Raw genomic sequence first — 15740 nt, forward strand, 5'->3', positions numbered from 1 at the left:
GTTGCCATGCAGCTACAGAACAACAGCAGTCAGTTCAGTTTGAATATATTTATTCTCAAATAAAACAAATAAAACACAAATGCACAGTAAAACAGCTGTAACAGACAGTTGTCAACATGTAGCATATGTAGCATTCACACACTTCTGTACCCAATGGCCACCTCCGATACATGATAAACACTGATCTGATGAGGAAGGCCTGAGGAAGTCGAGGACATTGAGAACATTAGAGGCGACTGTCAAATCTAAAAAGCTTTTGTACATTTGTGTGTGTGTGTGTGTGTGTGTGTATGTGTGTGAGAGCAGCAGGTGAGATCTGTACAGCAGCAATAATGCGATTATTAGATGAAGCGTGTGTTTGGGGCGTGTGTGTTCAAAATGCTGTTTATACCAGAAGCTCTTGCAATTACCCATGAAAAACCTTGCAAAACAAATAAAACGCACCCTGTATTTGCATTTTAATAAATAACAAGGCAAACATTACACTCGTTCAACAATTTTGGTAAACACGAGACGGGAAAGAAAAATAAAAAAAAACAAAAAGGTTGAAGGTTGCAAGTGTTCAGGACAGCAGGTTGATGGACCGGACTCTCTAAATCTCCTGATATGACGTCGTAGGCGCCGTGTAATCCTCCTTTCTGAAAAAATAAGAAAGAGCAGCTCTTAACCAACACAGAAACACATCTGTCTTCAATTCCAACCCCCTGATCTGGGTCTACTCTGTTGGTCACCATAGAGTCTAGGTGAGTGCATAAAGAATAGATGAGGCTAACCAAAGAAGAATGGCCTCAAGTGTCCAGAGAAAGGCCTGGGAGTGGAAATCATCAATAAACTGATGCAGCAAAATGAGAACGACAGGGTTTCAACAAAGAATTTTGAGAAAGCTTTGTTTTTTTTTATCTTAGAAGCAACAACAAAGCCTATCATAGGTGATAAGTGACCGATCAGAAAAGAAAAACATACTAACTACAGCCACTAGGTGGCAGAATTGTCCATAAATTGGTGGATATTCTCCTGTCTTACACTTTTAAACCTCTCAGGAAAAATAAAACTGGAAAAATGTATTTTATTAAACAGATTAGAATTGCTTAACTTGGTTTAGAAGAAATTGAATAAATTGTATTGAAGCTGTAATATTTGCTCCAACACCCGATCACCTTTGTGTATGCCTAAAACGGGGCCCGAAATATGTGCACGACTCTTTCCACGCAAAGCTTGTGTTCTATTTCATCCTTCCTGGCCGCCAGAAGCGGTGCTTGAAGCACTGAATGATACCATATCGCGCATGGATAACTAAGGTTGGTCGCCGCCTCAGTTTTATGATTACGGTTTTCTGTTGTTGCTGACGGTAGTGTGTTTCCACCACACCCAGCATAATTAAACCTCCTTGGGTTACGGTTAGCGAGGTGTGTCCGCCTGAGCTAACGCGCTACGGCGTGGGGTAGCAACTCGGTTTCCGTACTGTCTGTTGACAGCCCTTTTTGTGTTTGGTGATAGCGTTCGCTGGAGCCACTTTATATTTTGGTAGCACATGTTGTCGGTGTCTACCTATTTCTTTCAGTGTGTGGGCAGCTTGTGCGCGCTCTCTCCCTATTTAACAGTAGACAACAAGCTAGTAGTAGCACCGTTTTTTTTTTTTTTCTCATAAGGACCATTGTCGGTGACGGCAGTGTGTGCGCTCCCTCTCCTGTCATTAGGGCGTCCTGTTTGGTAGTCTGGGCACTCGCTGCCATGCAGGATGCCGCCAAGTTTGGGCTGGGCTACATGCCGGCGGTAGAGCCACCCATTGCTGCTCTCATCATATCTCCTGACGAGGCCCTTAGGCAGGATGCAAGGTGTCCCCGTCCTCAATGCCGGGTAATAGATGACCTCCTGTCAAAGGCTTATGAGGCAGCAGCCCGTATGGGGCGAATAGGGAACTCTATGTCCCACCTCCTGCTGGCTCTCTCAGCCTCCCTGCTAGAGGCCTCACCGGACGCTTCAGTGCACGGCCTTAGCGATGCGTCCCTGCAGGCTTTCGAGCTGATGACAAGAGAGCTGGGGCGGGTGATGTCCACACTCATCCATGCTCGCCGCCAGGTTTGACAAGCGCAGTTGCCCCTCACTGAAGCCAGCAGGAGGGTCCTTCACAGTGTGCCATTGGAGCCAGGAGAGATGTTTGGATCAGCAGCTCTGGAGGCCCTTGAACGGACTATCCAGGCTTGGCAGACCAGGCAGCAGCTCTCTGGTCTCAGCAGGAGTCTGTCCGCCCATAATAGGCCGAGGAGTACTGTGGTTCGTCCTCAGCGCCAATTTCAGTCCCCAGCTAGCGCCAGTAGTCACCAGCAACCTCAGCGCCCGGCACGGCACCCTAGCCGGTGAACAGCTCAGGACTTTTGGGTCACCGATCACCTGCTCTCCAGGCAGCCTCAGACCTGGGGCTCAAATCGCTGTCCCCCCGGTGCCTCTCGTGGCCGGGGGGCCAGGACCTGAGGCCTTGGGCCTGGCTGTTTTTCCCAGAAGCAGCTCAGCTATTGGGCTGCTTCAACACCGGACGCTTGGGTGGTTTCCACCCTAGCCCAGGGATACAGACTACAGTTCAGACGCCGGCCCCCAGCCCTTGGCCGGGTCAAGACGACCATCATAAGCGACCGAGCAAAAGCACTTGCTCTCGACCAGGAGCTGTCTGCCCTCTTGGTCAAGGGTGCCATCGAGCCAGTAGATCCCGTGGCTCAGCCCTGGGGTTACTACTCAACGTACTTTCTTGTGACAAAGGAGGACAGCGGACTTCGCTCCATTTTAGATCTGCTGGGTCTCAAGAGGTTCCTGAAGGTCTTGCCCTTCCATATGCTCAGCACAGCAGAGGTTATGCGTGCTGTAGACAGGGGAGACTGGTTTACGTCCATCGACCAAAAGGATGCTAACTTCCACATCCCCATTTCTCTCCAACACAGACAATTCCTCCGTTTTGCCTTTCAGGGCATTTTCAGGTGTGCTGCGGCAGCGCTGTCTCCCCTCCAGTCCCAGGGCATGAAGGTCCTTCCCTATCTGGACAACTGGCTAGTGTGTGCACAGTCACAGGTAGCCAGGGACACCGCAACACTCATTTCCCACGTGACCCGGTTGGGCCTCAGGGTAAACCCTGTGAAGAGCTGCCTTACCCCTTCCCAGACCATCACCTTTCTGGGTGTGGATCTGGACTCTGTGCGTATGAAGGCTTTTCCATCACGTCAGCGGGTGGACAGCACCCTGGGCCTCCTTCCCCTCTTTCTATGTATGTTTTTTGGAGTCATGTTGTGTGTTTTTGGAGCCTTCTTGTATGTTGTTGTGCATTTCTGTTGTCATTATATGTACTTCCTGTATAAATATTGTTTAGTTTTTTGTTTTATTTTACTCATTTAGTATATTTTTATTATATATATATTATATATGTGCTGAAAGTGTGTGCGCGTATGTGCATATGTGTGAAATACCATCCGTATGGTGAGGGGGTGTGTGCGTGTGTTCCCTTGAAATGTTTGAGACGCTGATGACCAAACTCCATAGCCATTGTAGCGCCAAAATTTCGGTTCATCACTACTTGTCATTTCTGCCACGAATAATGGTAGAATACCATTGGTCAGCAGCTGATTTAGATGCAAAAACCATTCATAAGCTCCTTTGCATTGACCATTTATAGTAGAATGTGGGTGTGTCGAGGGCAGGATATGAAGTAAATTCACCTGTGCAAACTTTTAGCCGGGCTGTGATTTATAAAGGAAATCGTGCTTACATGTTTCATAAATGAGGATTTTTTTTTTGGTGGGGGGGGGCTCTGCATATTTTCAAAATTTCAGAGCATGCACACTTTTAGTACAGATTTTACACCTTTTATAAGTGAGGCCTCTGCTCCTTTTTCAATAAAATCCAAAAATGTTACAAACGGTAACAGCTGACTAAACTTTTCTATTTTGTTCATAAACATTGAACAACAACAAACAGTCATAGGTATTGTATGTTTTCCAGCTTACAATGCGTATTTACCTTTATTTTTGTACCATTTTAATTTTAAAGCTGCAGCTAAACTCAAATCTATCAATCTTTTTTAATCAGTTCCTTATAGTTTACCTAGAGAGCTCGGCTTTGTGATCAGAAAGTTAAGAGGCACGCGACCTGTGTTTGCTTTGGGACTGTGAGGAAACAACGGAGCGAGCCAGTGTTTGCGTGAACAAGCAGCAGGTCGACAGGGCTGCCTTTTATGTGGCTGCAGTCACAGACTGAGCTTTAACACAAAGCCAGGCTCAGCCTCAGCTGCTACGTAAACATACAAAGAGAAGTGTTTGACTGCTTAGAGCTTGTGTCTGTACGAGACTCTTTGGGCAGTCAGAGGATGAAATAAATAACATCTGTGTAATGTGCATTAAAGCAGTGGTTCTCAACCTTTTCAGCCCATGATCCCCAAAATAAAGATTCCAGAGACCGGGGACCCCCACTGTAACTGAAGGTGGTTGAACACAGACATGAACATTTAGGAACAGTCAAGTGGAGACAAAGCCATCTATAAGGGGTCATGTTGTATGAATAATGAACATATAATAACCACATTACTTATATTATTTATTATATAGTTTTATTTAACTGAATTATATTCACTGTTATGCAAGAAGTTTATTATTATTTGAGCCATAGTATATAATCATATTAAAGATGTAAATCCTTGTTTTAATCAGAAATAAAATGGGTTTAAAAGTGACCAAAAATGGTGGAAACGATCGTGAAATGAAATTTTAAAAACCACAGAAATATGTTTAAAGTTGCAAATTTGAGTGGCCAAAAAAGGATAGAAAAAGTGGTAAAAAGAATTCAAAGTGTCAAAATTGGAACAATTAGTTTAAACTGGCAAACAATTGGCATGACAAAACGTGAATGTGGTTAAATTAGCAAAAATAAGCATGAAATATGGTGAAAAGAGGGTAAAAATGACAATAATTGGTCAACATTCTCAACATATGTGGCATTAGGTGGGAAAGTGGTGGAAAGGGTTCATAAGTGCTAACAATGTCTTGAAAGTGGAAAAATGTGCAGAAATCGAAGAATTGCAGCAAAAATGCATTAAAAGAAGCAAAAATATGGCAAGAAAAAGTGATGAAAATAGTTTAAAACATGACAAGTTTGGTGTAGTTGCAGAAAAAAGGTAAAAATAATGGGCTCAAATTGTTAGAAAATATTCTTAGTTTCTTGAAGACATCACACGACCCCAAATAGGGTCCTGACATCAAGGTTAGGAACCCCTGCTTTAAAGTATGTCTGCTCGTGTAGGATCTTGTTCTTTTGAGTTATTTAAATATAGCTGCTTGAATGTAGCTACAGTGTCTACTGTACTCAAACTATGTCATTATTTCAGTAACACTGCATAACACTTTTCTTTTAGTAAAAATATGATATATAGTACAGAAAACTGTTATCCTAAAAATATCAGCTAATCAGCTTTCATAGTTGGTTGTTCAGCTTTATATCAACTATAGGGTGAACAGGGGTTGATTCAAAGCACCTCAGCAGACACTTAAAGCTCGTAATGGGACAGTTTCTGGAAGTTTGAGACATCATTTAGTCACACACTAAACATGATTTATTACATTCGGAAAACACCTTTTGATTTGACATTAGCATTCTTCATTATCATCCTCCTAAATGCTAGATATTTTAAAGTGACGCTTCACTTTAAAGGATTTCAAAATAATTTTCGTTGCAGCTACACAGAACCGTCTGCCATCATTATGTAAATGTAAAGTTCTGATTACAATCAGAAATTCAACTACCACAGACTAAGTAACAGAACAGCTAATAGATTAGGAACAAGTACAATGATACTGATTGGTAGAGTCGAACCATAATGCAGTTCAGTAAATCATCTAAAGTCACCAGAAAATTGATCTACCATGAAAACTGACAACAGAAGAGCATCAGTAATTCTAATGGACACTGACAGCCAATCACCACTCTGCTTCAGGTAGTTCAGTGTGTAGTAGAAATGTCAGCTGCAGCGTGTGACTCAGTTCTCAGTGACTGCCAGTGCTAAAAAAGGCCACTTCATGAACAGCTTGTTACTACTTGACTACAGAGCAGATGAGAGCGCAATATGTGCCTGATGCAGACACCCAAACCTCCTCAATATTAATATTAACTAGCACAGTGCCAGTCAGAAATATGTATTCATCTGGGAGCTTAAGTAGAGTTGTCAATTATGGCCAAAAGAGTATGTGTTTGAAAGTTGTATGTACAAAGAGGTGTACATACTCTGTACTCTGTAGTGTTATAAAAAGGTATATTTATGAGTGCAAAGTAAAATAGCATGTGCAATTTCCATGGTTTAATTCTATGGGACATGTGCATGATGAATTGATAAAGTTTGTACCGATGTACAATTAAAACCATTTATTTAGCATTTAACATTTCTTGGGCCGGCACACTTACATACATGCACGCACATCAGCCGCGAGCATACACCCACTGTGTGTGTGTGTGTGTGTGTGTGTGTGTGTGTGTGTGTGTGTGTGTGTGTGTGTGTGTGTGTGTGTGTGTGTGTGTGTGTGTGTGTGTGTGTGTGTGTGTGTGTGTGTGTGTGTGTGTGTATATCTCGCTACCTGTCCCTCTATCCTCAGTAGGTGCAGTCTCACACACACGCACCCACTCCTCACATCAGGTTGAAATGCGTGTCTCACATCCAATATGTGAGACTTGAGAGCTTTGCTGGTATATCAGTGAGAGTGTGCGGCTGCTCAGACGCCCCTACCTCCACTCCGGTCTAACCCTCCGTCCGGTGTAACCTACGTCAATTCTGCAGTAATTTCAAAATAAAATGAAAATAAACATTTTGAAACTTAATCAACAAACAAGTCAAAAATAACAAATGCACACCATGGGCCATGTGCTAGCTGGTCATAAAGTTTCAGGTCAAACAGACACTGCGTCAGGGAGATATTTGCTCCACACACACACGCACGCACGCACGCACGCACACAGACAGACAATCCTTGATTTATTAGATAGATAATGGGGGGGCGAGTTATAGTCTAGTTTTAGTCAACTTAATGACATTAAAATTTTGGTCGACTAAATCAGTTACAGATATAGTCTACTAAAATAATAAGATAACAGAATAAAAAGATAAGTTTATGCATATTTTCAAGGTTCAATTACCAGTTTTCAGCTTGATATTGAATGATATTAATGTTTTGAAATACACACAGACAGATTTAATGTGATCAAAGCATAAGAACACATGATCACGTGCGTTCTAATTGAATTTTGTCCCACGAAAAATATGAATATATTTTGATATAGCCTTTAAATTAGTCTTATTCTAGTTAGTGTCACTTAAAAAATTGTAGCAGACAAAATTAACACTGGTCTGGGTGGAGTCAAGCTGTTTGTGTCCATGTGTTAGTCTGCTGTCACAGCCATATATACATGTATATGCTGTTCAACAATATATAATTTAATTTCTGATCAATATCAAATGAAATTCACCAATAAACACGTTAGCTAACTGTCCACCGAGGATTGCTCGTACATTTTTCTTTGTGGTGCTTAATATTTTGAACATGCTAACAGCGCCTGTGCTACCACGATGAAGGCTCCAAATGTTTAGACCAGGCAAAATTAGAAAGTTGTCATTTATCTAAACTTTCTATCTAAAGGTTAAAGTTATCATTTCTAATCAAAGAGTCAATCATCACCTTTTAAATTCTGTATTCACTAACACAGCTGACAGTCGGCCTCACCTTACTTCCTCTTCTTTCAGCCTGCGAGCAGCTTGCTTGGACTGTTTGATTTGCAAGTCCAGTCTGTGTAAGAAGTCTTTGGCTGACAGCTCCTCGGGCTGAGTCTGAGGCTGTTGAGCTTTGGAGTCGTCGGGGGGCGGCGAAGGGGGCGGCGTGGGTCCATCGATGTCCTTTGTCACGATGTAGGGCGACGCCTGTTCCTGACATGCCGTCTCACCGTCCCCGTCAGGAGATTCCAGAGACAGTCCGTTAAATATGAAGCGCTTCTCAGACAACACGGGGATGTTGAGGCTGTTCCTCAGAAAAATGCAATCGTTGCTGAAAAGCTTGTTGGCGCGCTTGACTTGCTCCATCTATTAGATCAAGGACACACAAAGAGGTCAAGTTAAAAAAAAAAAACACATTTGTTGGATTTCCATAATTTAAAGAGTAACTAAACACCAAAACCATCACAAATGTATTTTAGTCCAACTCAATGTTTCTCACACATTTCTGTATTTGGAGCTGTTTGTTCTCGCTCTATGGATGTAGCATGTCATTACAAGTCGTGTATATTCGGTGGCGGTAAACGCCTCCGCCAATAAAACCAAAGAAAAGAAAAGAAGACATTGAAGAAGCAGGAGACAAAAAACTTAAAAAACTGCATTTTCGTTTTTGGACCGAAACACTTTCCCACCGAAACAACGCAGCCAAAACAGGATGTTGTGATGATGTGACCAAACACTGCGGTCAGCGTGCGTGTCTGTAAACGGGCCGACGTGTCCGTGGAGCGGCTGTAGGTTAAGACGCAGCGAAAACAATAAAAGTTACTCTCTAAACTGATAACGATCCTGGCCATTTCAATCAGGTGTGTTGGAAGAAGGAAGCATCTAAAACATGCTGGATAGTGGCTCTTGAGGACCAGGATTGGGCACCCCTGGCATAAACACCAACTCATGCTGTTTGTAGTATTAGCCAATAGGCTAACCGCTGCCAGTTGGGCAGTTATTTTACCACATTCATTTATTCAACCTTATCATTATTATTATGATATTTAAGTTATTTATTTTATGCAAGTATATTTAAGCAAGTACGTTTGTTTCCAATTCTAAGTCTTTGTTTTTATTTCCTTTTTTGCCCATGAGCATGTACACCTCCAGGGAAACCCACCAACACAAATAAACTCTAGTCCAGTGGGAAACACTGCCCTATAACCTATTGAAATCATAACTGCCATAGAATGAGTGGGCGTGTCTTAACTGCCGACAAAGCCTCGCCCATAATCAAGGCATTTGTTTTTTTTTTTTTTATTTCCAGTCGAGACACACGTTTAGAAAATACCTCAGTGTTTACTCATCATAAAAATCATAGAAGATTATATTACTTTTTAAACATAACAGGTTTGTGATTCCCCTAACATTTTTCACTTATATAATGTTGACAGAAAGTAAATATGCTCAGTTTTGGGTTGTTTTATAGCCCTCTGATTAATTTAACAGCTTTTAAACCCTTAAAAACACTTCATTTATTAGCTTTGCCCTTAAATTATTCCCTATCGTTATCTAATATCATTCTAACTTACTATTTTTTTTTTCATTTTATAGTAAGTTAAGGGTAGATTGAGGACAAGATGCAATATGGAGTATTTGGTCTGATTAGATAAGAGCTCCACTCAAGGTGTGCGGTGCTAAATAAATAACACTGGGTTTATCATCTGTTTATCTGAAGCCCTGTGGACTTCTCTTTTGGTGCTAACATGTTGTCAAACTACTTTTAGCGTCTGAGGGCCACACCTTAAAAAACAAGGACAACAGCATGTTTTTAACTAAAGCTGGCTTGACTGTATACATTTGGAGCGTGCTAAATAAAAACATTATCTTTGCTCATTGGTTAGGATTGTGGAGCTATTTTAAACCTAATGTGGACATCATGGACATTAACTTTTTCTGAGTTAAATAATAGTGCAAAAAGGCCCATTTTATGACCTGCAGTGGTGTTTGCAATAGAGGTCGACCAATATGGGATTTTCAATCCCCTTTCATGCCGATACCAATGTAAAAAATAAAAAATAAAATTCAGCCAATGGCTGATATCTAAAGCCGATTTTGGAAGCCGATATACTTTTTTTTAAAAGCACATTGATTATGAAAGACAATTGAAACACTTATATGATATAAATGTATATATTAGAAATCAAATGAAATACACCAATAGAACTCCTAACATTTATTGAACTTTAGATATACCGTACACAACCAAGTAAAACAAAAAGTACAGGATGGGTAAGTAGCTGCAGTAAAGCACGACAACTATATACAGTACAATGTGCAAGTAGTCGGTTTAAACTAAATACCAGTTTTAGGTATAACCACTCACTCCTTCCCGCTGTTCACAGCCACTACCATTATACCTAAGCTTCACACTTGTCACCATATGCACAACTACAACATCTCATTCTCACTTTGAAATAATTAACTCTTCCCCACCTTTTCCTACCTTGAGTCTCTCCTCCCTGTTCCCTTCCCCTTCACTTAGGTGTAACACTCTCCTCTTTTTTTAATATGCTTCCTATAATAAAGTGTTTCTTACCCTTCCTTAGGGAGGGCTGGTGATGGTCAAAAAAAAAATTTTTTTTTTGATGGATCTTGAAATAAGTCTATATATTGGCCTGATATATCGGCCGGCCGATATATTGATCGACCTCTAGTTTACAAGACGGGTATTCTGCCTGAACCTATACATTTTCTAACTTATTTGAATGTTTGTTTAGCTCAAAACATTTATTTCTAAACATGTTACAAATGAAAATATGGAGAAGGTACTTATGATATGAAGAGGGGGTACAGTACATATGATTTGACACATATGCAAAGGGAGTACACGGGATATAAAAACAAATATTGGTAACCACTGGCGTAGGGGACTGTTGTGTTGTTATGGATGTGTTAGTGTAATATGATCCTGTGGACCAGCCTCACCGTCACTCCGTACTTCAGAGCGATGCCCTGCAGGGTATCACTGCCTGTAACCTGATGCTCTATGAACTTCTCCCCCAGAGACGATGTGACGCTGGCTGTGCTGCCGTACGAGCGGATCTTAGTCCGGGCCAGGCTCTGCGACAGCTCGCTGTCAGACTCGGAACCGGACCTGGACCGAGGGAAGATGGGCTGAGCGAACCGTCCTCCTCCTCCGTCCCGCATCGGCAGGACGGGCGAAAACTCCGCCATCTTCTGCTGAGCGGGTGAAGCAGAGCGGCCTCCTCCGGGTGTCTATGACCCGCTCCGGCTGAGCTCACTGACGGAGGCCGAGGTTCGGCTCAGGCGGAGGAGAAGCCCCTGACCCGAGTCAGGACGAGCCGGTCAGTCCAGTGTAGCAGACACATGTTCGGGGAACCACGGCCTCACAGCCTGCTTCGGTCATACTGGAGAGCTCCGTTACGTTGACGTAAAACGTAATGACGTCACGGGGCAACGACAACAACCCGCGTCCCTGCTACCTTTCACAATAATATGTAAATTATCAAATTTATTTCAGGATAAAAAAAAAATTAATTTTTTTTTTTAGAATCTTAAGGATATAATACATTAAGATACAACACAAATATATTAGATTATATTGCTTGCAGAAAAATGTTAACAATTACAAATTACAAGTAAGTCATACATAAAATACTTAAGTATTTTACTTTTTAAATGCCTTATTGAGAAACAAGTATTTTAACAATTATATACAATCATCACACCGGCATCAATAATGAAAATCCAATCCACATATCCAAGCAGAAAAACAAAACACACACAAAATAAATAAATACATACATACACAAAATTAACAGGGGTCATTTAATATAAAATTAGAAGTTTGGACCGTTTTATAGCACTTCTGTTTTGGAATGATTTCAATGACTTCAATACATTTTTAAGATCAATTTTAAAAGCTTTAAAATTTGGGGATATTTAAAAAAAATAATAATAATAACACATCAGTGTTAACTCACTCAGTGCCTTTCCATCTTTTACTTGTTTTGACATAGTTTGTTTAGTTTTCATTCTGATTTTCTTAGCTTTATACTGTTCCTGGTAATGCTTTTATTTATTATGTATTTATATACATGTGTATTATTGTTCATTTACTTCTTCCAGGCATGTCTTGATTTTTATCTGCATAAGAAAACTTACAGCAGCTTGCTTGCTCTGTGTGGTTACACATTATTTGCTGTAGACTTTTTATTATTATTATTATTATTATTATTAATAATATTTATTTATTTTTAATTTTGAAACCTTTTGTGGATGTCTTTGGCAATAAATGACTTCATGAGAGCTACACAATTATCTTTCTCAATTTTTAAACACACAATTTGTAAATGAGAGGCAACACACGACACCAAACCCAAATGATGAACAAGCTATACAAGCATTTTCACAATGTGTGGAAACATTTAGCAGGACTTTGTGACCAGTAACCACTGCATGTGAGATCCTGGTGCTTCATGAGGAACAGCTAAACAGTCACCACTCTGTCAGAGAGCAGCTGTACTACGAAGTGGATATGAACACTCCCACTTAAGCCAGTTGATTTCAGACAGCCTACGTGTGTGCTCTTTTGTGACGGGGTGGAGATTGCAGCGTCTGACCAATCATAAACACGGACAAACTGCGTAGAGCAATTTACGTCACAATTGAGGAATAATTCTTTAAAAATATGAACAATTAAAATTCATATTTAGGACCAAAAACAACACTGTTGCTGAAAAAAAAAAAAGCAGGAATGAATGAACATGAAGCTGCCAACACTGTTAATGCGTAAAAGCGTAACATATCAATATTAATCCATGTTAAACATTATTATGACTATGGGGAAAAATCATATCCATGTCTGTAAATGAAGGAATCAGAAACCTTCAATCATTCATTTCAAGAATGAAATGAAGAATTATTTGGTGTCATCACAAATCCTGATTAATATCTAAGAGCAGGTGAAAATATGAAGTGTGTTGGTGTTTGTATGAGGATCAAGCCTTGGTATTATGTGTTGTTCTTGATTTGTGTCTTGTGGAATGCAATTGTTTTGTACTCCCATGAGAGATTGTATTTTTTCAACTTCTCAAGAAAAAAATAAAATAAATCAATTTTAAAAAATATATTCCTGCAGTTGAACCACTGGAAAAAAGTCTTCAGACCCCTTTAGGTCATTCCTGGTAGTGCACCAGTATAGTATGGCTCATATTTGTAACCGACAGGTGGTGCTGATCAACCACAAATCAGTCCTGACTCCTGGGTTTCCTTTTGTACAAGAAAAGATACATTTGCAATTACAATGCTTTAAAAAAAAAAAAAAACTTCACAAATTAATCAGACATTTTAATTTGTAGTCTTATATAAAATTATTATTATTATTGTTATTTTTAACATATAATATGCGGTTTTGTATATAGTTCTTACTATGTGATGGTGGGCACAACTTCCTGTGTAATAGAACTGTTAGCAAATAATTATTTATGAATCAATAACAACAGCAGGGTTTTCATTCAGTGTTTCTCAAACAGGGGTACGTGTACCCCTAGGGACACTTGAAAGAGAGGAAAAAGTGGAAAATTAACAAAATTATCAAAAACATTAAAAATGTTTGGTTTTCTAATGTTTATTTCTAGTTAAAAATGATATTCAAGCGTCAGTTTTGGTCCCACACCAGGTGGCAGATGACTGGAAATGATAAAAACTATAGGAATAAATCTATTCAGGAGGCTCTAAATACTGTTCCATTCCACTTATTTACAAAATGACAATTTTACATGTGTTATAAATTTATTCCATCCATCCATCCATTTTCTGACCCACTCGTTCCATTTTCAGGGTCGCGGGGGTCAACTGGTGCCTATCTCCAGCTCTCAAAGGGCGTACACCTTGGATAGGGCGCCAGTCCATCACAGTCATTCATTCCATAGTTGTTTATAGTATTCTGAGCAAAATGTTGTGTCAGACAAAGGGGGGACTTGGATTCAGAAAAAAGAGAAAGGGGGTGCTTGGACCAAAAACGTTTGAGAACCACTGAGTTAAACTGACAGCATACTGTAAATCCTATATCTAATACAATTCTGGCATCTGTGGGATTAACTCAGAACCTTCTGTGACTATCAGAAAACCTTAAACTGTTGGTAGGAGGTGACTTTAACATTCATGCTGATGATGAAAACAACAGCCTAAATAAATTATTTACCTCACTATTAGATTCAATCGACTTTACACAAAATGTAAACAAACCAACTCATTATCTTAATCATGCCCTGGACCTTGTTTTAACATATGGTTTAGTTATTGACCACCTGACAATATATCCTCAAATTCTTTCAGATCACTTCCTGTTATTCTTTGAATTCAGAATATCATCCTGCTTAAACTCTGAGACAAGAGTTCACTACAGTAGATCAGTGTCTGAGAAAGCTGTAAATTCTACTAACATTTTTTAAACTGTACTTGTGTTGTTCCCATTCACTACTAAATGCCAGCATGCTCCAAAAAGGCAAAAACACTACAAAAGCAAAATTTTCAGTTATTTCACAAATGGAAAATTGAACGAAAACAATGGCGGATGTTGATACTGTTGCTTCCACTAAAAACATTTGAATACGGATTAAATACAGCTTTTTCGCAAAGTGACGTCTCACAAACCAGAACAAAAATGACGCAAGTAAATCATGGTCAGAATGAAGTAGAAACACTTCTTGAATATAAAAACGGAACTTCCAACATTCTCCCGGAATCGCAATCCCACAATGCAAGCTGTGAAACTTTTCCAATATTCAGGTCAAGCGACCCATGTGTCAACAAACCCATTGTTTGTGATGAAGTCAAAAACAATTGTGCGAGCGATTTTTTTTTTGGACCAAATTCTTCTTTTGCTTTTCTGTTTGAATGCCTCCGGAGATCTTCCCATAGTCTATTTCCTTTCTTTTGTAATCTGCGATCGTTTGTTTGCCAAGTGCATGAGGTCATGATAGAGGGAGTCCTGAGGGCTTGGTTCTAACAGGCCAGACCAGTTTCCACAATTATTGTGAAGAAAAACTAAGTGCAAGACTTCAAGGTACGCAGTCCATTTGTGAAAATCACTCCTGTGTGAAACTTGTTGACTTTATCAACGAGATGAGTCATTGGTTCCATGATTTCACATCTAAAGTCTGAACATATATCATGTTACCTGTGAAATAACATAGATTTGTTGATCTTGTTCGTATTACTCACACAAACACACACACAGTGGAAACTCTTGAATCATTCCTTCCATCTCTTTATTCTCCCTCTGACAGCACAGGAAAGAAGCTCAGAGAAGGATGGAGTCATAGAGATTACATCATATCTCAGGCATGTATGAACAGACTGGATCTGATTAAAGCTGCTACACACACACACACAGTCCTACCAAACCAAAGGGCCTCGTCTGTCATCCATTAAGAGCATTAGAAATCAAAACCACGTGTATTGTTTCAGAGCTCCAAACCAAATCTTTTAGCACAGCCTCTCGTTTTTCACATTTACAGGGTGTTACATGTCTTTACATCTTCTGACACTCACTGGGTTGCAGGTTGTGTTGAAGAAAAACTATTGATTGAAGAAGGAACTAATGCAGAAAGGGCACAAGATGTTCCAGATACAACTCGAGGGTTGTATAATTAATGTCTGTCTGGAGGCACTAATGTGGATTGGATAATGGGACACAAGATCATCAGTGATAGACATGAACCAGGACAACTAACAGCCCGGGGGCTGTTAGTTGTTCAAAAAACACATATTACAGAAAAATTACCGGAGTCACACAAAAAACCCACAAGACAACGACTACAAAGACACAAAAGATATATACAAAATTAAAACGATTACAAAAAAATGATTTATCACACAAGACAAAAAAAAACAATGTCAAAAAGATGAAATAAATTACTTATCACATACAAATTGATGACAAAAACACACAAAATTACAATAAAAATAAACAATATGACCCCAGAAATACACAGAATGA

General features: G+C 39.9%; 1 protein-coding gene across 1 annotated transcript; it reads right to left on the bottom strand.

Annotated features, from left to right (window-relative positions):
- Positions 1-33: 33 nt before the first annotated feature.
- lysmd2 (LysM, putative peptidoglycan-binding, domain containing 2) lies at positions 34-11184 on the bottom strand. The gene is made up of 3 exons (XM_028435647.1): positions 10700-11184; positions 7743-8095; positions 34-638 (listed from the first exon to the last, which is right to left on the bottom strand). Exons 1-3 carry the CDS (start codon positions 10946-10948, stop codon positions 593-595), a joined length of 648 nt encoding a protein of 215 aa, XP_028291448.1. The 5' UTR covers positions 10949-11184; the 3' UTR covers positions 34-592.
- Between the last annotated feature and the right edge of the window lie 4556 nt (positions 11185-15740).

The sequence above is a fragment of the Gouania willdenowi genome, chromosome 3, assembly GCF_900634775.1.
Source record: "Gouania willdenowi chromosome 3, fGouWil2.1, whole genome shotgun sequence".
Lineage (NCBI taxonomy): Eukaryota > Metazoa > Chordata > Actinopteri > Blenniiformes > Gobiesocidae > Gouania > Gouania willdenowi.